Source organism: Micrasema longulum, unplaced genomic scaffold (genome assembly GCF_059751315.1).
Source record: "Micrasema longulum isolate JH-2025_06_02 unplaced genomic scaffold, ASM5975131v1 h1tg002644l, whole genome shotgun sequence".
Taxonomy (NCBI): domain Eukaryota; kingdom Metazoa; phylum Arthropoda; class Insecta; order Trichoptera; family Brachycentridae; genus Micrasema; species Micrasema longulum.
In genome coordinates this window covers 1-24,789 of record NW_028279779.1, presented here as the reverse complement: position 1 = coordinate 24,789, position 24,789 = coordinate 1, and the positions used below count along the sequence as shown (strand labels likewise).

At 35.9% G+C, this 24,789-nt stretch overlaps 1 protein-coding gene across 1 annotated transcript in view; it reads right to left on the bottom strand.

The window, feature by feature from the left end:
• LOC148271794 (ectopic P granules protein 5 homolog) overlaps window positions 1-24,777 on the bottom strand; it is a 32,746-nt gene extending 7,969 nt beyond the window's left edge. The window contains exons 1-16 of the mRNA XM_088240920.1: window positions 24,728-24,777; window positions 24,032-24,226; window positions 16,796-16,904; window positions 15,817-16,124; window positions 14,660-14,810; window positions 14,209-14,348; window positions 12,588-12,732; window positions 11,402-11,590; window positions 10,875-11,006; window positions 10,195-10,365; window positions 9,127-9,310; window positions 8,494-8,700; window positions 7,318-7,490; window positions 5,013-5,171; window positions 1,996-2,123; window positions 1,337-1,515 (exon numbers count right to left, since the gene is read on the bottom strand). Of these exons, the coding sequence (XP_088097046.1) occupies window positions 1,337-1,515; window positions 1,996-2,123; window positions 5,013-5,171; window positions 7,318-7,490; window positions 8,494-8,700; window positions 9,127-9,310; window positions 10,195-10,365; window positions 10,875-11,006; window positions 11,402-11,590; window positions 12,588-12,732; window positions 14,209-14,348; window positions 14,660-14,810; window positions 15,817-16,124; window positions 16,796-16,904; window positions 24,032-24,222 (2,566 nt within the window). The 5' untranslated portion in view covers window positions 24,223-24,226; window positions 24,728-24,777. The remainder of the gene's footprint in view (window positions 1-1,336; window positions 1,516-1,995; window positions 2,124-5,012; window positions 5,172-7,317; window positions 7,491-8,493; window positions 8,701-9,126; window positions 9,311-10,194; window positions 10,366-10,874; window positions 11,007-11,401; window positions 11,591-12,587; window positions 12,733-14,208; window positions 14,349-14,659; window positions 14,811-15,816; window positions 16,125-16,795; window positions 16,905-24,031; window positions 24,227-24,727) is intronic.
• Window positions 24,778-24,789: the final 12 nt, after the last annotated feature.

The following is a 24,789-nucleotide window of genomic DNA, read 5'->3' as shown; positions in this document are numbered from 1 at the left end:
CGCAACACTGCCATCGCAGTTTTACGCATACATGGTGTTTACCCTGACATATTGAGAAGGAGTTCGCCAAAGATGGATGTCCACATTGTCAATAATATCACGACCTTCATTTATCACACATTCTCCGCACGCCTTACAGATCTGTTGATGAATGTGGACTGATTTAATGTTATTTTTCTTTCTTTCTTCTTTTTTGGGAATAACCAGCTTAGCCTCTATTTAGAGGATTCTCAGCAGGTGGGAAAGAGGGCACGTGGAAGGAGGTTATGAAAAATACACCACACCACCCAGACCAGTTGAGAAATTTTTTTCTTGGATTTTTTCTTGCAACTAGCGGGAATCGAACCCGCAAAGCCAGTTTCACAGTTGCTTGTCCAGCCAACCGTGCGACGGTGCCACGAAACCAACTACAGACTTTATCTGACAAGCGGCAGGATTTTAAATTTTATTCAGCATTTCAAACAAGCACCACGAAGCGTACACAACATTAAGCTGACTCATAATGCCAGTAACGCAGACCAGAAACCAATCTCTTTTTAAAATGTCTAAATGTAAAACTAAATCTTTTCAAAATTCATTTGTAAATAGAACCTGCCATATGTGTAATCAGAAATTAAATTGTATTGATATTAATAACATATCTTTAACTTCCTTTAAAAGTGAAATTTCCAAAAATAATTCAAGTTATGATGTTGCGCCTTGAATCCGCAGCCTATATTATGCAGGTGATGTGCAGTTCTGTATGTAGGCACATAATAAATGAACACTGTATGGTCAACTATAGTTGTATTATTTATTGTAATGTGCAACTGTGTGACCAATATTCATTTACATTTCTAGTAATATTATAAGTTTTGTATGATTAGTTATTTTATGTTATGTATAATTTTTATGTGACAACATTTACAACATTTACAATAACAATATTATGTGGAAGCCTCTAATTGGACTTTATGATATGTATTTATGGTATAATTGATTCTTATAAATGTATAAATGTCTGTTGGCTTTCCAATGAAATTAAATAAATAAAATAAACTCTTTTTCATTAGGTCAAGGGAAGTACCACGCATGCACGAAACAAACGAAGCTCGGATATTTATTTTATTTTATTTATGTTACTCATTTTATTTTATTCATTCGAGATTTTTACAGCTATCACATAAAAAATAAGCAGAAATATATTAACAATACTAAAGCCAACTAAAAAATCCACAGTTAACCTCGAATACACTTCATTTCCATTACTTTAAATATGGTCTCTAATATTACAAAACACACAAGCACAAGCAGTTTCTAACAAAGCAATTTGATATGCGAGTGTAGGATGAGTGACCTAATGACATGGTGGTGTCCTGTATCCTCTGCAGCAGGTCCCGGATGCTGCCCGCTACTCCGGAGCAGCTGGTAGTGGCAGTTGCTGTCACCCACGCCTTCACAAGGTCACTCCTCTTGTTACTCCACATGATGCCCACCTCTCCGCCGGAGACCAGACCACCGACAGCGCAGAGCAAACTGCCAAAACGCAGAAACAGAATTATGCATTACATTTTCATACAATATTTTCGCGGCGGCTAGACTTTGTAAGGAAAAGGGACTAAACAGTAATTTTCATACTAAATCAGGTATTAGTACTACTGGGTGAGCTGATAATTAGTGCACCTATAAACAGATGACACGTCAAGCTCAAAAAAAAAAAATATTACCCTATGTGCTTCATCTGCAGCTTTTTTGAAGAAAGTAATGCACTAAAACTCCCCGCAAATACGCTTTTTTGACACAAAATTCGACATGTTTAATGCTATGAAAAAATATGTTGTTTACACTTTTGCGGAATAACATATACTGTCATTTCAAGCCTAATATGGTGGAGTTTCACAATGAACTTGACTGTAGTATTTCCCGACATAAAAAGGCAATGATAACATCACTTATTGAACTTATTCAAGTCCCTATTATATATAAATAAATATATTGTAATATTGTATAACTCACGGAACAAGACGATTGGAATGGAATATTTGTGTTGTAGAATTGTTGATACTAACAACCCAAGTCACACTCGCCTTGAATGCCTCTTCACTAAGATACTTCCATGGCAAATTTAAGGCATCATCCAGCACCTATGACATACACATTTCATTTTTGAGAAAGGAATATGAAAGTACCAGTATTTTCGGGGCTTATAAATTGTCAATGGCTGGTTTATAATTGCTATTAAGTAATTATAACGTATTCCGCACTAGGAAATACTGTGAATACATAATATAAAAATTTTATGTTACACGTTTGTTATAAATATACAATGCACAAATAATATTTAGCACAGTGCATTTTGCGTTGTCAAAAGACAAATTATATTTATTATATTGTGGAGATCATCACCATCAAGCCGCAAAGTTGGCAGGGCCGAACACCGTTCTGGCCCGCAACGCGTAATCCGATGCAACGTCAGCTCGGTCAAGTAATTAAACGTCGTGCAGCAAAAGAATATGCACATTTCATCTTGGCATTTGTCGCCCGTCCACCAGCTCCTCGCCAGTGTTCACTATTGTAAATTCCTTCTGTACAAAAATGTAAGGCTGTATCTCGTGTGTATCTACTCAATAAATAACTTCAATTGTAATACATCTTTCTCATTTAACCTCAAATTAATTCACTCATCCATACAAATGGTGTTCGGCCCTGTCAACTTTACGGTAGTAATGTTTTTTATTTCATTTTTTAAAAATAAATCTAAAACTCTAAACTTCATTGTCCAATAAAATTTTAAAAAATGTAAATAGGGGCTAGATTTCTTATTGTCCATGCGCTCTGTAGCTGCAAGACGTGCTATAATCTAGCTCATATATATCATAATTGGAGACGAGGAACTAGAATCCCAACTGTCCATGAGCTCTGTAGCTGCAAGACGTGCTGGGATACTTATTTATTGTACAGCGCCCTTGAGGTGATTTTCACATAAACAGCGCTATAGAAATCATCCAAAAATATATATACAGGGTGTTCTTTAAACCCTGTCACATCCGAAACTGCAATGATCAGTATGGGCAAGAAGACATATTAGCATATTTAAAACATATTTAGGACGGCGGCCTCCGTGGTGTAGTGGTCAAGAAGCTTGACTCACAGACGGAAGGTTCCGGGTTCGATTCCCGGTGAGAACACAAAAATTAAATGTGATTTTTCTCAAGCCTGGGTGTTCTGTGATGTAATTCACCACTGTAATTGGGCCTCCTGGCCTGTTGTGGTGCAAAAATAAAAAACAAAAAACAAAGAAATTTATAAAAAATTAAATATTTAAAAAAAACAAATGGTTGCTCACTTCTGCAGGGGAGAAGTGAGGGAAGCGCGGCGCAGTATCAGACTACCCCCTGACCTTCCTTGTTTCTGCCCTGCAGAAGTAAGCAACCATTTGCTTTTTTAGATATTTTATTTTTTAAAATTTTATTCGTTCTAAAATATTATTTTAATCTGCCAATATGTCTTCTTGCTCATACTGATCATGGTGGTTTCGGATGTGACAGGGTTTGATGAACACCCTGTATATAATATTATTAAAATATACAACTTTAAGTGATCACTTAAAACGGTGTAAAACATTCACCATTTTACTTTAATTAGAATATCAATCTCATCAACAAGTGTATCAAGTCTTTAACCTAATAAAAATTAACAATGGAAGAATCAAATAAATTTAGATGTTAAAATAACATGTGAAATCATCATCATCATCATTCCCTTTACGCACTAATAGCGCATAGGGCACTGGATTGGTACACCAATCGCAGCATATCCCGATCAATTTTGTTACATGAAGGTAAGGTGATCAGTCTTACGCTTCTGATACCAGTCCAGGGACTATGAAATATTCTAGCGTGAAAACACCATTTTGAATAAATAATTCATATCAACCATGTTGGGAATCAAACCCGAGACCTCTTGCATGGTAGGCAAACGCATTGACCATTACACCACGAGGCCGACAAATAAAATGTGAAATAATAAATTAATACTATTTGATGTGTAACAAGTGATCATTTTACACACTGTGAAACATTCACCATTTTGCCTACGGTTAAATATTAAGTAACATTACTAAGAAACAATGATCCTATTTACCTGCGTGAATATTTCACCATGAACTGATCTACGTGAAAATTTCAACGCTTATAAGTCCATGGTTTACCTCTTCGTTCTAATACTCAAGGCACTCTCTTAATACCCATCCACAATTCCTCTTTCTTCTCTAACTCATATAGTGTCCATGCGGCTCGACTGTGGAATCATCTCCCATCCACCATCAAAGATGTTACTACATTATCTCTGTTTAAATCACGTCTGAAGAAACATCTCCTTTCTCTTCCTTAATCTCTCCTTCTTTCCTCTTTCCCCTTTTTTCCTTTTTCCCATTGTAGAACAGTTTTGACTCTAGGTAACTTATAAACAAATATGTTTATTTCTATTTTTATAAATCTTTAGCTTTTTAATCTTTATTTTCTATTGAATATATTCTGTAACTTGAATTATAAAAATAAAACTTTTATTTTATTGGTTGGTTGGAAGAAATTGCCTTTTAGCAATAAGCCAATGTACAAATAACATTATGTACAAAAAGTTAAATAAATAAGTTTGTATTAATACATCATTTTACCTTTTATTTACAAGGTTAATTATTTTAATACTTATTGATCCAAGTCAATTATTTAAACCTATAAAGCCATGGTTTCCAAAGAAAGCGACGCCATTATCCAGCAGGCACGATATGCCGTGATGATCACCTGATTTGTTAAATTGTTTTTGAAAATGGACAATCTAGACATACTTAGCATTATCAATAGATATATCCTGACTTAACACGGATTTCATCTCTACCAAGTCAGGACATGAATATGAAAGCAGAATTGAGTCCTGTATTAAATGTAAGCAACCAGTCAAATTTTTAAAAAATGTACAAGACATTCATGGTAGTTTAACTCGTTTGAAAACCACACGTAATTGGAGTATCAGACCTGTTGGTGCAAGTCCAGCGTAAGGAGCAGAGGCAGGAGCAGGTGCACTATGGCGGGGTGGAGGGGGGGAGGCTGGGCCTCTAGCCACGGCCCCCATCTCCGGCTGCCCATACACTGCACCATGAAGGCGTTACACGAAGCCAGGTTGATATTACGAACCTGCACATGTTTGGTAATTAAATTTTGGAGATCTTTATATAATCACTTTTTTGTAAATAAATTGATTTCATATTTAAATTTATTTCAACAGAGAGGGAAAAAAATATTTTGAGAAGGGAATATGGAAGTCTAGGCATTTACAGGGCTTATGACCTGTCATTGGCTGGTTTAAGTGGCTACTTTACACACTGTGTGGTCATAATCCCTGTAAATGCCTAGACTTCCATATTCCCTTCTCAAAATATTTTTTTCCCTCTCTGTTGAAATAAATTTTAATATGAACAACTCCCTATGGAGGAAATCCAGCCAGTCTGCAAGCATTTGGACACAATCAAACATTGTTAAATTGATTTCAATTTGTTTTTTCTTCGATTATTTGAATTTTTATTATTGCTTATATATATTTTACATATTACATACTGTGTTTTTGGCTAGTGAAATGGTATATTTTTTACTGTCTACTTACCCTAGTAGACAGTCAAAACAATTTTATATCAATGTTATAATTTTACGCGTTTATTACACATGATGTTTTTTATTATGTATACCACGGTGATGGTGGAGGCGAAGTGTATTTTAGTATTTGCAGGTTGGTGTAGTGAGTGTCCTGATGAATGTACGTCTCAAAACCGGTAGACATAAAAAGCCGGTAAGTGGTTAAATACTTAGTAACATTAATGATAATATGAAAAGAAAATTTAAAAACCCCAATACAATTTTTCCCTGACAGCAGAAAGTTCAATGAGGAATTCCACTGTTTTCTAATTTATTTATTTTCTATTAGCGTACTATTTAACTAAGCAAATATATATATCTATATATATTTTTTTTGTGAGTTATTTACATAGACATGATTTTTTAAAGTTACATTTATCAAATACCGCGCCAAATTACTGTAATCAGTGTGTCACTTTTCAGAAGTGACGTCATGAAACGGTTGGCGTTCTTACTTTCATTGACCGCGGTAAGTTGTAATTCTCCAGCCAATAACAAAACTGACAAGAATCTTGCGTTGATTACTTCATTTAGTTGATCGTAATTTGCTCATTTCTATGTTATGGTTGTTTTTATGAACGTTTCGATTTAGAAAAACCTAGAAAATTGACATAATCTCTGCTTGAAATGTAAACAAAGTATTTCTATACTCTATATACTCTCTATTTCTATACTGTATACTCTTTGTGCTCTATGGTCAAAACGTTCCTTACAAGGTGGCGGAGGCTTTAAAGTGGAAACCGGAAATACTACAGGTAGATATAAGGAGTGACGTCATTATTTACGATTTTAAAATTAATATTATTTTTAACATTTTTTATTTATTTTTGCGTGCGTTTTTGAGATATTTCATCTTACACCAAAATTTTTAAATATTCACGTGTACACGAAAACATTTTTAAAATTTAATTCCGGGTTGGGCTGAAATTCCTCATTGTCACAAAGAACCAGACACTTATTTAGAAGGGAGTGGAGAATAATAATATGTAAGTATTCATTTACACACAGCCTCAGGTATCGCGAGTTAAATGTAAACTGAAATATGGACTGACGTTGCAACACAGGCACTGAAACGGTGAATAAGTACAGTGAAACCCCGTAATTTGCGTTTTCTCGCAATTTACGTATAATTTTTCAAAATTTAATTTGAATTTTGGATGTGTTTTGCAAACATTCATTCCTGCCTTTTTTGTATTTTTGACTACTCAAAAGTCTGAAGTTATGTCTCTAATCTTTATATAAGCTTGTTGGTCGGAAGAAATTCCAATCCCCACTGAAAACTGACAACACAAGAGTCTGAAGTTAGTCTCTGTCATTATACCAAATGGTAAGTTAAATAGATAATGGAAATTATTGCCGCCATTTTTGTGTTTTTTTAGTTGCACAAAAAGTTTATTGTGTCTTATGAACATTTATTGCCGCCATTTTCATGTTTTAGTTATAATTTTAAAGATGGTTTATTTTGTTTTACAGACATTTATTATTCATGGATATATTTAAAAAGTTGCAATATAAAAATTAAAACATTGCTCCATATTTTTTTTTATAAAAAATAATTAGCTGAATTCATTTTATTTTCACTACCCCCCCGATTAAATTTCTTTTTGCCGGTCCCTTAAAAAATGTAATTTAGGGATTTTACTGTAATTACCTGGGCGATGGTCTGCAAGTCGGGGAATGTGATCCAGTACTCTGGGAAGACTGTCCAGGGGAGACGGGCCAGTGCGGTGTGAACCCGTGACAAGACGTGTGGGGGAATCGATGAATGGGGGAAATTACGCGCGTACCATTGCCAAGTCATCCCCAGAAGATCGTTGATACTGCCTGGGAAGACATTAACAATAAATTTAAAAATTGGTGGCAGAAATGAGTAGAATGTCCCTTGTGAAGGTTTCCATACTAACAATATTTATATATTAGATATAAAATAAAATAAAATACAAGATATAAAAAACTATGGCGGCCTTCGTGGTATAGAGGTCAAGACACTTGACTTTCACACGGAAGGCTTTGAGTCGGATTCCCGGTGAGAACACAAAAATGAAATGTGAATTTTCTCAAGCCTGGGTGTATTGTGCTGTAATTCACCTCTGTAATTGGGCTTCAAGGTCTGTTCTGGTGCAAAAAAAAATTAGCCTTACACTTCAGGAGCCAGTCCAGGAACATGAAATATTGAAGTATAGAAATACCTTTTTAATAAAAAAGTCCTGTTGACCTTCCCAGGAATCGAACCTGGGACTTTAAGTGTGATAGGCGAATGCACCAGCCACAAACACTATGGATTGTAGTGCTTTCACACTTGATTGTAGTGCTTTCACACTTACTATGGAGGTATGTTAAATATTAATTTACATCCTGAATTTAGATCAAAATATAACAATCTTTCGTGGATTACAATCCTTTTTATCTTCAGCTATAAAATATTGACAGTCACCGCAAGTGCATGTGATTGCTGTTTTGCTGATAGGTTATGATCGCCATTGTAATTTTGGATATTTGCACCGCAAAATTGTTTATTTGTTCAAGTCATACAAACCCACCTTGTTTAAGTCAGCCTTCAATAGAGCCCGCCTGCGAGAAGAAGTTCAAACAATAAGGTGGGTAACCCAAGTATAAGGTGAGTGCTTGTTTTCATTTTGTAATGGAGTTAAGAGCAGTTTTAATAAAACAATTAAATCTTTCAATTGACCTCCCAATCGTGCGCCTACCTATCATCCAGTAAGTGGCGCAATGAACATTTATATACTAAGCAGACAGGGCGTCCTAGAAGACACCGGATTTTTTCCATAGTTTTGTTCAATAAACTAGTCATTTATCTCACAAATACCTGGAAGGGTGCTGGCGCAGTAGTGCAGAGTCTCCACAAGGGCGTCCAGCATGCTCTTCGGGTCCTGATCCTCAGCCCCCCAGGGCATAAGGCAGGCTCCCCGCGCCAGGTCCCCCACCCAGGGGGCCACCTGGGAGCCCCCGCCCCACCATGGCACAAGCCACACGTCCCAGAAGGTGAACATCGCAGTGGTCACCAAGGTACAAACTGTGAAACAAAATTGATCATTTATTTATTGAATACATCATCGTTGATACCAATTTATTTATTTATTTGACGGACTTATGCGGTCCATTTTAACACTGGTAAAGACAATTTTTTATAATAAATACAGGCGCTTATAAAATAAAATACAACTAAATAAAATTAAAGCTAGGACCAAAAAAAAAATTACTACCTCAAGACAAGATCCGGTCTACTACTAGACTAAGAGATGGACTTATCTCCGCTCGATTTCCTTATTCAGGATTTTTAGCTGAGAGTAGCCATCGACCTAAAGCATTCGTCCAGGATTCTAGTTCTCTTTCACACACTGAAATGTATTCTTTATCGCCTGGACACAGAGATTCTTTATTTAAAACGGTATTGCCTGGAATGCATCCACCGTGTAAAATACGAGTCAAGTTTAATCACTTTGTTTGGTAAGCAGTGGAGGGCTGTGCAGCATGGCCGTGCTGAGTACTGTGGAGGCAAGCAGGGCCCCCAGGCGGCCCATCTGGGAGGCGTACGCCCCGTAGGCCGAGTACAGACCGTTAGGTCCGCACGAGCCGCGCTTCGACCACCACTGCCGCCCTATCAGCTCCATACTCTCGCACGCCTGGAATACAAACAAGAAAACAAAACCCATAGAGTAAAGTATAGACACAGAAATAGACAATAAAACCGCATGATATGGAAAATATTATGATAATTTCTCCCATAACATGGACATTATATTGTAAATATTTTAGGTTTTTTTATATTGGAGTTACATTATATTTACTTTAAAAGACAATATACTACTAAATTTACTTCAAATAAAAACTTTAAAAATTAGTTATGTTTGTAATATGTAATGATCGGGTGGGATATTTAATTTATTCTAACGACAAGAAACCACAGAAAACAGCGGGAAAAACGTGACATGTTTTCGTTCATCGACAGAACTTCTGATCCACTTGAAGAGTGCTCAGCATTTGAAAAACAAATATTTGAGGTTTATTTATTAAATTGTACAATAAGGTCCCAAGGAGCCCTTAAAATAGAAATAAAAAAAGTTTTTCCATGTTAACAAAAATAAAGGAGTGCTTTAAAACTTCCGCATTTTTTTATTAAAGTTATCCGAACGAACAATATAGGTAACCCTCCTACAACACGGTAGATAGGTTCCTATAAAATGCCGTGTTATGTGAAACCGTATTATACGAGACTCAGAGCCAGTACAAAAAGGGGGGATAGGTTCACAAAAAATAAAAAACAGTTTTTCTGTTATAAAAAATGCAATAAAAAATATTGTATTTATGTGTCAAACAGGCAAGATTTATTTTAGTGTTCCGTTTATTCTATTCCTGAAACACATCCACCATTCAATTTCTTTATCTATGCACCAGCACCCACCCTCCTGATATCTTTCTCAGTAGACCAGCAATCTCTCATTTTAATATATTTCTCAATTATACTGCAAGGTTTACCAAAAGATTATTTCTATTTCATTCTGATTACCTGGTGATGGAGTAGGAGGTGGGGGTAGGTCTCGATGATGGTGATGCAGTGCTGCCAGGTGTTGGGGGGCAGCTTCCTCTCCAGGGAGAGGCTGCACAGTGTTCCCAGCACTTGACTCAAATGGACGGGAAACTCCCAAGCCAATACTTTACTGAGATGAACACACATCAACTAAAAAAAAAAAATATATAAAAATATTCAGGCTTAGAAATAAGTCCATTCATATTTATTATTATTATACCTACTTTAGAAATCGCACAATAAATGATTTAAGAGTCCTCATTAGGATTACCTGTTCCGAGGAGGACTCCACAAAGTAAATTTTTTGAATCTTTATTAATATATGCTACAGCCAAATTTTTTTTAAACTATAAACTTTAAAATGATTTTTAAGAAGCCTTTTTCAGGTCTGATTTAATTGCCGTAGTTATAAGAAAACATTCTGTATTCAAAATTGTAAAGTAGGCAAGCGTGGTTAAGACTTTCGGGAGACATCCATCCAGCCATATCGCCTGTGTTTGACGACAGTTACGACTTTCGGTAAGAATGGATTAAAAGTTTGTGTATATTTGAATGAATTGCCTTACAATACTGGATTTATTACAAGGAAGCCTTCTACAGTTGCAGTTATACTTAAAACATTGATAAATAAATAACATGAAAATTTATAAATATTTTACCTCGTGCAGTATGAGGCGGTCATCTTGAGGTTCGTAGCCTGACATGCCTAATCCCTCGCACAGGAGAGATATGAAGCGACTTCTCTCCATTACCGTCGGTCGTACGTCGTATAGCCACCCGGATATGTGAAACTAAACAATCAATTTACATTTTCAAATATTTAAATCATAAGTGGCACACAAGTCTACATAGAATACAAGACTAGATATATCTCTCTTATTTAAAAAAATAATGAAATAGTATTTTGCTATAACAGGTCTTATTTATACGATTATTTTTTCAAATGTCAAAAATAGGTTATTATACATAGGCATCCAATTTTTGTTTTTAAATACCCGTATTTAAAAATATCTCATCTTTTGCTTAATGTAACAGGACGTTTCAGCTATTGTTTATGTTAATTTCTTCTCTTATTCTTCTTTTGTTTTTTTATTTTAGTATTTCCAGATGAAAATATTGTCGCATACAATTTGAAGAACTAAGGAGTGCAGGATAAGACGTCATGATTATGAAGTAAATGTTTTACCTTGGAGAGGTAACTGAATGCCACACGCGTGTCCTTCACTTGAATACTGATGGCCGCGTAGACTTTGATCATCTCAGCTGTGGGAAGTTGCGAAGGGCGGAGTAGAGTGCCCACGAGCCCGATGCTCTCCGCACCGCGGACCTTACCCACAAGTTGTTCACAGTGCACACCGCTGTTAGTCACAAATTTCTAAAAAGAAATAAAATATTCTTAATACAGGTGCAGTTGAATGATTAAAGAGTTTCCAACTACAATAGGCCAAGATTTTTTGATGAATAACCAGTTAAGCCTCTTGGCTTCGTAGCGGGTGGGAAAGAAAGGATATGGAAGAAAGTTAAGGAAAATAACACATTACAACAGAGATGAAGAACATTGAAGAGACAAATGAAGAACAAATATAGGCAGAATGGTGAATGTTACACAGTGTGTAAAGTGGCCACTTAAACCAGCCATTGCCAGGTCATAAGCCCTGTAGATGCCTAGACTTCTATATTACTGTCTCTTCAATGTTCTTCATCTCTGTTGTAATATGTTAATATAAACAGCTCTCCGGGGAGTTGAATCCAGTCCTTGTCTACAAAAATTTGGACAAACTCAAAATATTGTTAAGGAAAATAGACTAGAACACCCAGACCAATTGTGAAAAAAAACTTTTATTTCGCAACTGGCGGGAATCGAACTCGCGACGCCAGTTTCGCAGTTAGCAGTCTAACTAACTGTGTCACGGCACTTGTCAAAGAATAGTGAATGAACACAGAATTTAGGTGGAAGAAAAAACACAATTTTACTATTGTGATCTTATTGGGAATACAAATTACGTAATGTGGAAAACTACTAAGTTAATGCTTAAAATATGATTTACATAAAATTTTCGTATGGATAAAAAATTATTGTTTTCATTTTAAGCGAGCAGCTTGATATGCTTAAATATATTTAACGTAAGTTAGTTGCTGGCGTATTAAATTTTTAGAGACTACTTCTTCCAACCGTCAACAACCTTATTGCCCGGGAAATTCTTCCATTTATTTATGTTGAATCTGGTTTTTCTCCAGTCTGAGACTATGGCTTCGAAGTTGGGCATCTTGTTTAAGTTTGAGCGTGGAATCCAAATTTGGGCAGCTACAGTATTTTACATGACGAATATTGAGGATATAAGGTTAATATAAATGAAAAGCAGCAAAAATACCTCTCCCAGTTGTGTAGCTACATTGACTAGGACCTGGCTGGCCGGAGGGAACTGGGTATTCTCATCCTTAATGGCACTTAACACCGTGTTGAACAGCTGGACTCCCTCATCGCCCAGATTTGGTATTTGGCCATTGTACGCCAGTCTAGAGAGAACAGAAAAATTACGCAATAGGGAAATATCACAACATTTTTATTTTACAACTTTAAATTAATAAGGGTCTATGAAATACATCATCATCATTCCCTTTCCGCACCTAATGGTGCATAGTGCATTGCATTCGTGTACAAATCGCAGCGTATCTTGTCATGTTTTGTTACATGAAGGTAAGATGATCAGTCTTGCATTTTAGGTGCCAGTCCAGGGACTATGAAATTTTCCAGCGTAAAATCAACTTTTTAAATAAATATTTCATGTTAACGGTGTCAGGAATCGAACCCGCATGGTAGGCAGACGCGCTGACCACTACACCACGAGGCCGACGAGGTTATTGACTCATCAATTTAATCAATTAGCGGTGAAAGCGTTGTTAGTAGGTAGGTACTAAATTTGAGTTGATAAATATCAAACGCCAGTATGTCCACCCAATAATTTTTTTGATATTTGTTCTACAAAATGTAGAGGAAAAAAATATGTTCATTTCAGTACTGTTCAAATTAAAACATGTCCTCATTATTGCAATAAAACACTGTCAAAAAACACTATTTCAATTCAGAAGCTAGTAGGTCCACATGGACACTGTGGTGGATCATTGTGGACATACCAGTGTTTGATATTTATCAACTCATTTGACAATTTCAACACCAAGGGTTAGCAACACTACTTATCTTTGATGGGAAAGGACAGCACAAAACATTAGCTAAGTTCATACCCAGAGACATTGGCCTCTCAGGACAATATATAAAATTTAATTTTCCAACCATTCAGCACATTCTCTCAAAGACGAGCATTTCACAAGTATCGGTCGCTGTACTATGGGCACCCCTAGAAATCTCCCATTTCTCAACCCATGAGCATTACTCGACAGACAGAAGAAATATGGATGTTCAAATATGGGCAAAATGGTGAATGTTACACAATGTGGTAAGTGGCCACTTACACCAGCCAATGTCCATATTCCCTTCTCTAAAATGTTCTCCATCTCTATATATATTTTTTTTAAAACATGAATTTCCTTATACCCAAGATTTATAAAAAAAAAATTAACTAAAAATTATACAAAATTTATATTTAAAAAATTAACCTAAAAATTATACAGCATATTCAGTAGAAAGTTTAAATAATAAAACATTCTACAGTAAAACAACGAGAAAATCATAAGTACTGTTTCACACAGCTAGGCAAAGTGAACAAAAAACTGTATATATATATATATAATGAAATGCATGAATAAATAAATATAATTACCATTCACCATCTTTGAAAAAGTTCAAAAGTTTTGTTCTATAGGAACAATACTCTACACTAAATATATCAGATACGTGGGAATAACTATTGCCGAGTTCGTGAAGTCTATTTCATACGGCATTACAAGTATACACTGTCCGTGAATTGTTGCTATAAAATGGTGGCACCTGTCTAGTCATGATTAGTCATTTTTATGATTAAGTAAAACACTCACTGCGCCAGTTTGGTGATTATAGCTGTGTGTGTGGCAACATCATCGTATGGCTTCATGGCCTTTTCCAAAGCCGTTTTGTGAGTAGTTCGGTTATATCCAATCTTTATTTTCACATCTTCTTTGACCTTTGATTCTTCACACTGCAATAGAAATATTCAAAACTGAGACATTTAAAGGCTTTAAAAAACATACATAATTCTTAATTTATAATGATAACTAGCTTTTACACTGTGTTAGGAAAAAAGTTTATAAATTAGTTTTGCTGTTCAATATTAATAAGAATTTTCGAGGTGAAATGATATATTTTTTCTCAAGGTTTTCTTAAACTAATAATATATTGTTTTGTTTAAACAATAATGATTTAAAATAAGTGGCTAATTGTTTGATGTCTGTACACCAAAGAAGACGAGGTCTTTATTATAACCTCAAAATGAATACTATAATATATTACCTTGATCATGAATTCAGCTTTTCCTAAACACTTTTCACCACAAACTTTTTGTATTTTCTTGCAAAAATCTCTTTTCTCATATAGTGCAGGTATCAAATCACACAAATTCCCATCAATCGAACTCAAATAACGTGTTGTGTTGTCGTATTTCCTATAAAAATAATCAACATTATTTTCTGTCCTGGGAATATCTGTTTTGAGCTATTTGTAACAAAATTTTGCAGAATAATACAAAGGAGTCATAGATAAATTTTTAAAAAATCATATATATTGCCAGTGTAGCAGAATTAAGTTTTTTTTTCCTTTTTGAAGCACCAAAACATGATAATATTGGCCGAAAACAAGTTACATATATGTATTTAAAAATTATTACAATGAGCAAGATATAAATCAAATGAAATACATTAGAAGTGTGCCATAGACAAAAATGATTTGCCATGGAGCCATCTTAATAAATTAATGTCAATATATGAAAAAAAACATACCTACAATTCTATTTTTAAAATACGCTCTTATAACTAGTTTTAAACTGTTCTAAAAACATGGATTAAGTTGGCGAGAATTTGATCATGAACCAAAATTTCAGGTTTTTATCATTATTTTTACTAAGTAATAGTAACACCACACCGGGCTAGTATACCGAAGACAATTATAGCACGTTTTTACATACTAAATACGCGTTATAGCGCGCTGTAAATGCGTTCGAAATACCAGCCCTGGGCTAGTATGTAAATTTGCGCCAAAAATGCGTTTTATATGCGCGGTATGGTGTTCAGAATGTGCAAAATTGTAGTTTTTTTTAAGTTTAAAAAAAGCAGAAATGTTCCCGAATATATTTCCTATCCGCACAGTTAACGGCATAATTCTTAAAAATATTTATGTGGCCTTACAAGTAAAAATGTCCATTTTATGTTTTTCAGTTTTTTTTTTTCAAACTTAAGGAATAATAATGGCACAATGATTATTATGTCATTATTATTTCTGAAAATGTAAAATTACATGGCTTAGGTACGGAAACCTTAAGTTGTGACTTTGTTTTTGCAAATGAATGTTAGTTTACTGATAGCGTGGGTGTAAGTAAAACTGCTCTCCTGTAAAAATGAGTTTTTGACTTGTGCCACTATTATTGTCAGGGGGCGATAAATATATGTACTTACTTTGCACATTTCTCCAGAAACTTGAGATGATCTTTCATCAACTTGTGTACTTTGGAAAAGTCTTGGGAAAGTCTCGGATCAACCAAGGGTTCTAATCTGTCAGCTTTGTACTCCACAGAGTCGGTGGCAGGTTTTTCGTAAGTCTTCAGTCTCGAGAGGATTCTTTCTCTCGCGGTAGATTCTGGAGTCTTGGCGCGGGTGTTGGTCGATATAGAGTAGATGGAGCTACTGGGCATTATGGCTGCTGGCCACAAAGCTGGCTGAAGGCTTCGTAAGTCTTGAAGGTTAACGGTATCCATCCACATATCCTGAAAATATTAATTAAAAGTAGTAAAATCACATTCGCATACTGAATTGCACCATTAGAAACTGCCAAATGTTTAGTCCTAATGTCAAAGCATTTCATAATACTATAGAATGGTAATTTGATGAGCAACGGTGTTGATTTCTTTAATATGAATGTTAGGCCAAATATATTTTTTTTATATGAGGAATTTCAGTGGTTTTTTTTCATTTTTTATTTGTTGATAGACTATCAAACTAAGTCAAAACAAAAAATATATATATATATATATATTATCATCGCAATGATTTTTTCAAGTTTTGTAATCATACTGCCCATGACGTCATGAGTTCCCTGTACCTGTCTAAACATGGCTACCCAGATACCGGAAATCTATCACAACACATTCGATTGGATATTCTAAGCACATTCACCTGAACCTGTGACGTTTCAAAGTAGTTTATTTGGAGAAACTTCGCCATACAATTAAATACCCAAACTTTTAACGCGTGTAAGAAAACAATTTTTATATCTGATTTTACATAGCACTGAACTTCCTCATTGTAATTACCATTCTATTGTTTTTCCTTATTTTAATTTCTTGCATTTTTGAAAATGTCTTTTTGAAATAAAATTTGAAGCATTTGGTGTCTACATGTATGATAAATAATTTTAATTTTGAAACAGAGTTCTTACATTATTTCCTTCTCTTAATTTTTCAAATTTATTATTGTAGGGGCGTAATTTTGAGAGGTCCCTTGTATACACGTCATCATCGAGCCACACCTGGAATGCTTTCATCAATCTGAAAATGCCATGTAATCAATAGTTGTATGTGTTACATAATAGATATTACTATAACTATACAACATTTTGAGTTTGTTCAACATTTATTATCGTGGGGTAATTAGGAATTCCACTGTTTTCTAATTATTTTTTTTTCTATTAGAGTACTATTTAACTAAGCAAATATATATATATATGTGGGAATTCTGGCAACACCGGGCGGAAGCGGATGCGAGACGCCAGTCAATGTACGAGCGGCGTTGTGCGGAGACCCAGTTGAAATCTTAAAAGTGATTGTATGAATCAAGTCTAATAAAGAAGTTTAATAAGAAATGTTTTCGTTTTATCCTATTCACTGTTCTAATCCTACAACTTGGGGGCTCGTCCGGGATACGAAAAAAAGTGAATTAAATCGGAAATAGCGAGTTACGAAGAAGTTTCGAGAAGAAAAAAGACGCCATTTTTAAAATAGCCGTTGCGATTTGCGATTCATAAAGTGAATTAAAATCGGAAATAGCGAGTTACGAGAAGAAAAAAAAGACGCCATTTTTAAAATAGCCGTTGCGATTTGCAATTCATATTCAAGTGAAATTACGAATCGAGTGATTCCGAGAACAATTGTGTAAATTGCAAACATAGATTTATATTATATCTAAAAACATTTCGTGCCGATTTTGACATAACCGTGAAGCGACATTTTGTAAATTTTGAATCGTTTTCGACTCGGTGACAGCGCGCAACATGCCTCCGAAAATCGACAAGGCGGATGGAGAAACGGCAAAATTCACATTTAAGGACATTGAAGATGCCCTGACTGTATTTAGCGGCGAAGACAACTTCTGCGTCGACAAGTTTTTTGAAGATTTCGAAGATGCTGCGAATTTGGCGAATTGGAACAGCGTGGAGAAATTTATTTATACGAAAAAATTATTACGAGGAACGGCTCAGCTTTTCGTTAAATCGGAGTCATTTAAATCATGGTACGAGTTGAAAAAGGGCCTACAAGAAGAGTTTGGGAAAAAAGTTAATCCAGCCGCCATTCATCGCCTACTAGCAACGACAATGAAACTACGCGACCAAAGTTGCATCCATTATTTTTATCAAATGAGGGAGATAAGCAATCGCGGAAACATAGATGATGAATCTTTAATGGAATACGTTATCGACGGCATATCTGATTCGGAAATAAACAAATCCATTCTATATGGTGTAACAAGTCTGAAAGAATTTAAATGTAAACTCGATATATATTCCAAAATATCGATAAAGCAAAGGTCAAAGGGTGAGACCTTTAAAAATCAATTAAAAGAAAGTTATCCTAAAGTATCGAAAGACAGGTGTTTTAACTGCGGAGGGATTGGCCACAGGTCTGGAGAATGTAAATTTAAAGATAAGGGAACGAGGTGTTTTAAATGTAACGACTTTGGGCACATTGCGTCCAAATGTTCTAATTTAAGAGTAAATACCTCCAAGACCACACTGAAAGTAACCGTCCAAGAATCAGAATCTCCGCTCTACAAAACAGTAATGTTAGGAGGGAAATCAGCAAAAGCATTCATAGACACTGGTAGTGATTTAAATTTGATGACAATTTCGCAGTTATTGAAGATGGACCAGGTTAATCTAATCGACGATCCCTTAGAGCTCCGAGGAATAGCAGAAAAAAAGGTGACCACAGTTGGACATTTCGAGACGATGATGAAGATAGATGATTGTGAGTTCCCAACTACCTTTCATATAGTACATGACGCAGTGCTTCCCATGACAGTCCTCCTTGGCAGGGCTATTTTACAGAACGTCGACATGATGGTGCGTGTTGGAGGAGTTGAAGTCACAGAGAATACTGTAGATGAACAAGTAAAGAGTTTATACTTAATCGAAACAAAAGATAACTACGATCATGTAGAGTTAGGAGACGAGATTTACCGAGAGAGAATAAACACAATGGCCTTCAATTATTCTAGGGAGTTGCCTAGAGTTAAAGAAACAAATATTAAGATGAGAATTGCTTTGGAAGATGAGGCACCCATTTACCAGCCACCCCGACGTTTATCCCCTCGGGAACTAGAAGTTGTAAATAACCAAGTAGCGGAATGGCTCAACGATGGGATTATTCGCCCAAGCAGATCCGACTTCGCGAGTCCAGTAGTGTTGTCAAAAAAGAAAAGTGGGGAGATGCGTCTGTGCATAGACTACAGGAGACTTAACAAGAAGACGATCAAAGAAAGATTTCCAATCCCGCTGATAGATGATCAAATAGACAAACTACGAAATGCCAAAGTTTTCACTACGCTTGATTTGAAAAATGCATTTTTCCATGTACCAGTAGAAGATAATTCCATCAAATACACTTCGTTTATCATACCAAATGGACAATTTGAGTTCTTGAAAACCCCTTTTGGTTTATCCAACGGACCAGCTGTTTTTCAAACTTTCATCAATGCTGTGTTTAGAGATATGATGCTGAGTGGAATTGTCCTTACTTACCTAGATGACCTAATTGTTCCTTCCAACGATGAAGAAGAAGGCCTACAAAGATTGGAACTAGTCCTGAATAGAATGAATGAGTATGGACTAATAATTAATTGGAAGAAGTGCAGAATACTGATGAGGTCCGTAGAGTATCTCGGACATGAGATCCAAGAGAATGAAATTAGACCGAGTAGATTAAAGACCAACGCTGTGACTAGGTATCCAATACCGAAAACCTTAAAAGATGTCCAGTCTTACTTAGGGCTGACAGGATACTTTCGGAAGTTTATACATAACTATTCTAAAATAGCAAAACCACTGACGAATCTACTGAAGAAGGAAAATGAATTCATATTCGAAATCGAGGAAAAGACGGCCTTTGAGATGTTGAAGAAGATTTTGTCAAATGACCCCGTTTTAAAGATCTATGATCCTCATTTACCAACTGAACTACACACAGATGCAAGCTGCGAGGGATACGGTGCAGTTTTACTTCAAAAGGATCCGTACGATAATAAGATGCATCCCGTATATTATATGAGTAAGAAGACAACAGATGCAGAACGAAAATATCCCAGCTATGAACTAGAGGTACTTGCGATTATAAATGCTTTAAAGAAATTCAGAGTTTACCTATTGGGACTGAGCTTCAAGATTGTGACAGACTGTAAGGCCTTTGTCCTTACCCTGAAGAAGAAGGATCTCGCACCACGAGTCGCCAGGTGGGCACTACTGCTTGAAGAGTATGATTACGTCGTGGAACATCGAGCTGGCGAGAGACTAAGACACGCTGATTCACTAAGCCGACACCCTGTTGATTGCTTTATTCTTGAAAACGAACTAATAGCGCGATTGAGAAGGGCCCAATCCAACGATGAGTATTTAAATGCCATACGAGAGTTACTCACTCTTGGGAAGAGACACGAAGACTACACCTTAGATGGAGGAGTAGTCTACAGGGAACAAGGAGGCTATAAGCTTATAGTAGTTCCAAAAACTATGCAGACTGAATTAATAAGAATGTACCATGATCGTGGCCATTTTGGCATTACCAAGACAAGAGAACTTCTAGAGAGAGAGTTCTGGATAAAAGATTGTGCAGCAAAAATAAAACGATGCATTGAAAATTGCGTGGCCTGTATATTAGTAGACCGAAAGAGAGGAAAGCGGGAAGGTTTCCTACATCCTATAGACAAAGGTGATAGCCCATTAGACACTTATCACATAGACCACTTAGGACCGCTGCCTTCAACAAATAAAAACTATAAATATATTCTAACAATAGTAGATGCTTTTACTAAGTTTGTGTGGATCTATAGCACAAAGACTACAAATACTACAGAAGTTTTAAATGCCCTGAACCTGCAGCAACAGACGTTCGGGAATTCCAGAAGAATTATAACAGACAGAGGTGCTGCATTCACGTCCACGGAATTTAAAGAATACTGTGAGATACAAAATATTGAGCTTATCAACATAACAACTGGACAACCACGTGCGAATGGGCAAGTAGAACGCATGCACCAGATTATCATTGCTGTCATATCAAAGCTTAGCATAGATGACCCCACTAAGTGGTACAAATTTACCAGTAGGACACAGCAGTTTTTAAACAACACATTCCAAAGAAGTATTGGTCGCACACCATTTGAAGTATTGGTAGGTAAAAAGCAAAGGAGTCAGGAGGACTTCAAGATTGAAGAAATAATCAGCACTGAGCTTCTGGAACAATTTATGAGTGAGCGGGAAGAAGTGCGTGAATCTGCAAGGCAGGAAATCGAAAAAGTACAAAGAGAGAACCGGCGCGAATTTAATAAGAAAAGGAAAGCTAGTAACAAGTATGCTGTTGATGATTTAGTTGCAGTGAAGCGAAGTCAATATGGACCTGGTCTAAAGCTCTGTGCTAAGTTCTTTGGACCATACAAGGTCACCAAAGTATGTGGGAAAGACAGATATAACCTGCTAAGAGTTGGTGGAACTGAAGGCTCACGGGAGACGACGGCGTCAGCAGACCTGATGAAGCCTTGGAGAGTGGACGACACCGATGATGATTCATCCGAGGCGGATGACTTGCAGGATGACCGAGTTGTGGGAATTCTGGCAACACCGGGCGGAAGCGGATGCGAGACGCCAGTCAATGTACGAGCGGCGTTGTGCGGAGACCCAGTTGAAATCTTAAAAGTGATTGTATGAATCAAGTCTAATAAAGAAGTTTAATAAGAAATGTTTTCGTTTTATCCTATTCACTGTTCTAATCCTACATATATATATATATATATTTATTTTTTGTGCGTTATTTACAAAGATACGATTTTTTAAAGTTACATTTATCAAATACCGTGCCAAATGACTGAAATCAGTGTGTCACTTTTCAGTAGTGACGTCATGAAACGGTTGGCGTTCTTACATTCACTGACCGCTGTAAGTTGTATTTCTCCAGCCAATAACAAAACTGACAAGAATCTATGGAATATTGCTTTGATTGCTTCATTTAGTTGATCGGTATTTACAAAGATACGATTTTTTAAAGTTACATTTATCAAATACCGTGCCAAATGACTGTAATCAGTGTGTCACTTTTCAGTAATGACGTCATGAAACGGTTGGCGTTCTTACTTTCACTGACCGCGGTAAGTTGTATTTCTCCAGCCAATAACAAAACTGACAAGAATCTATGGAATATTGCTTTGATTACTTCATTTAGTTGATCGTAATTTGCTCATTTCTATGTTATGGTTGTTTTTACGAACGTTTCGATAGAAAAACCTAGAAAGTTGACATAATCTCTGGTTGAAATGTCAACAAAGTATTATTTGCCGGATTTCTATACTCTTTTTTTTCTATGGTCAAAACGTTCCACGTTACAAGGTGCGGGGGCTTTAAAGCGGAAACCGGAAATACTACACGTAGATATAAGGAGTGATGTCATTATTTACGATTTTAAAATGAATACTATTTTTAACATTTTTTTATTTTGCGTGCGTTTTTGAGATATGTATTTCATCCAACTCCAAATTTTTTATATATTCACGTGTACACGAAAACATTTTTAAAATTTAATTCCGGGTTGGGCTGGAATTCCTCATTACTACAACTAGGAAACTTCTAAAAACAGATTTTTACACCCTCCTCCATTAATGCTACAAATAAACAAGTCATTCATTCAAATCATCATAAATTATTTTAATGCATCACGACTTGTCAATTTGTAGCATTCGTGGATTAAGATACAAAGATGTGTTTTACTCAAAAATCCTGATTTTGACGTTACAAGTTGTAATTACCCAACGACATTGTAACAGATTCCAACTACCACAGCTTTATTACTATTCTGCCATCATACGAAGAATTACAATGACGAAAATTAGCATCAACTCAAAAGTTAAGATTTGAGCTCGTTGTAGCTTTATAGACAAAGATACTTTTATTGTAAAACAATTTGGATTTTGTTACATATTATTACGAGCATTTTAAAGCGCTGTAAACGCTAGGATCACATGGTACTAGCTATGGCAGTGCCCCCAAGCGGTGAAGGTCACATGGTAGATGGACTGACCGACAGCAGTGTTAATATATAAGATTGCGTAACAAAAAGTAATGCCGTTGAAATTCTTCTCTATAATAATAAAATACTCAGTTATATCTCTAACAATATATATATATTTTTAAAAGGAATAACCTGCTAAGCCCTAATTTGAGGCTTGTCAGCAGGTGAGATAGAGGGGATATGGAAGGAGGTAATAAAAAATACACCACAACACCTAGACCAATTGAGAAAAAAAAATATCCTGGATTTTTTCATGCAACTGGCGGGAATCGAACCCGCGACGCCAGTTTCAGTTTGCCGTCTAACCAACTGCACCACGGCACCTGTCTTGTCCATTTAAATGTTCTCTTTCTGATTCCAAATCTATACAGAACTAATTTTTGACAGAAATGGTGGTTACGACTTTTCTCCGTACGACAGCACTATTAACAAGCCCAGTTATGTTTCGGACTAGTTGAAAATGGATTGAAAGATGGATTGGGGAATTTTCTTTTTTGTATGTTTTAGAGAAGTTCAGAATTATTATTGTCCAAGGACCAGAAATGCATAAAAAAAGTTAAGTTAAATTGTTGCGTTTTCCTCAAAATGGACAGAAGAGCTCATACGAAAAAGGAAAATAATAAATTAAAATAAACTTTAAACTTTATTTAGATATAAATTGACTATAAGGAAGCTCCAAGTGGCACAGAGAAAACATGAAAGAGTCATGCTACATATAAAACCCTCTGACCGGACAAGAAACGCCGAGATACGGAAAAGGTCGGGAATAACAAATGTCAAAAGATTGGCTAAGCTTAAATGGTCATTTGTGGGACATGTTGCCAGATTACAAGACCAAAGATGGGCCAAAAGGATAGTTGAATGTCAGAAAATATAAAGAGAATCACTGGTGACTGGATAAAGCCATCGCAAGACAGGGACGTATGGAGGGGTATGGGAGAGGCTTATGTTCAGCAGTGGACAGGAATGGCTGTGTGATGATGATGATGAAACTTTATTTGACTTAACTTTTTTTTATGCAACTGGCCTTAAGAAATAATTTTACTTTTTTAAAGACTAAATTTCTTTATTAGGGTGCTGATTTGTTTTGAATAAAAATAAAAAAAGGATGTGAGGAAAAAACTTACTGTGTTTGGCATTCGTGAAACCACTGTTTCTCATTAGATCGGGACCTAAAGCCATTAGGATCATCACACAGTTCAATGGCTTTAGCCTTGTGAAAATTCTCCGCCTCAACAAGTCTCGCCTTGGCCCTCACCAAGAGTCGGGAATTCACTAAACCCTCGAAGAATAATGGACCAACTGGTTTGGAGTCCATTGATCTAAAATGAATTCAAATTTATTTATGACACCCGTAAATGTCGTAACTCAGAAAAACATTTATTTCAGTCGACGAGTAGGAAACTACAGTGGCTTTTTCTTACGCTAGTGATTATGTTTTTAAATTACACGACGAGGTCTTTCAGAGACATACTGCAAAACTTCATAGGAATATTCTTCAATATGTTCTCTAAAGGGCTCCTAATAAATTTTTAAGATTTTACAGAAGAAATTAAAACAAATTTAACACTTGGTTTGATCTTCCAGAAGCATCTGGACATAATCAGTCCTCTTCGGGAGACCGTTTTGCCAGCTAGCACTCCTGCCTCTTCCCATGTCAGACCTGTATCCGTAAGGTCTGCTAAATATAGCCGGAAGATCATCATCGCCAGTCTTTCAGGATGGTGGAGTCAGATTAAAGTTCTCTTGAGCTGCCGTACTTTCACATTTATACCTATTTAATTTTATTTTAATGTGGTTATTAAAAAAAAACTTGTGCTTACTCTAGAGAAGTGGCATCAATGTACAGATAGAAGAAAATTTGCCAAACGAGGGAGTAGATAGG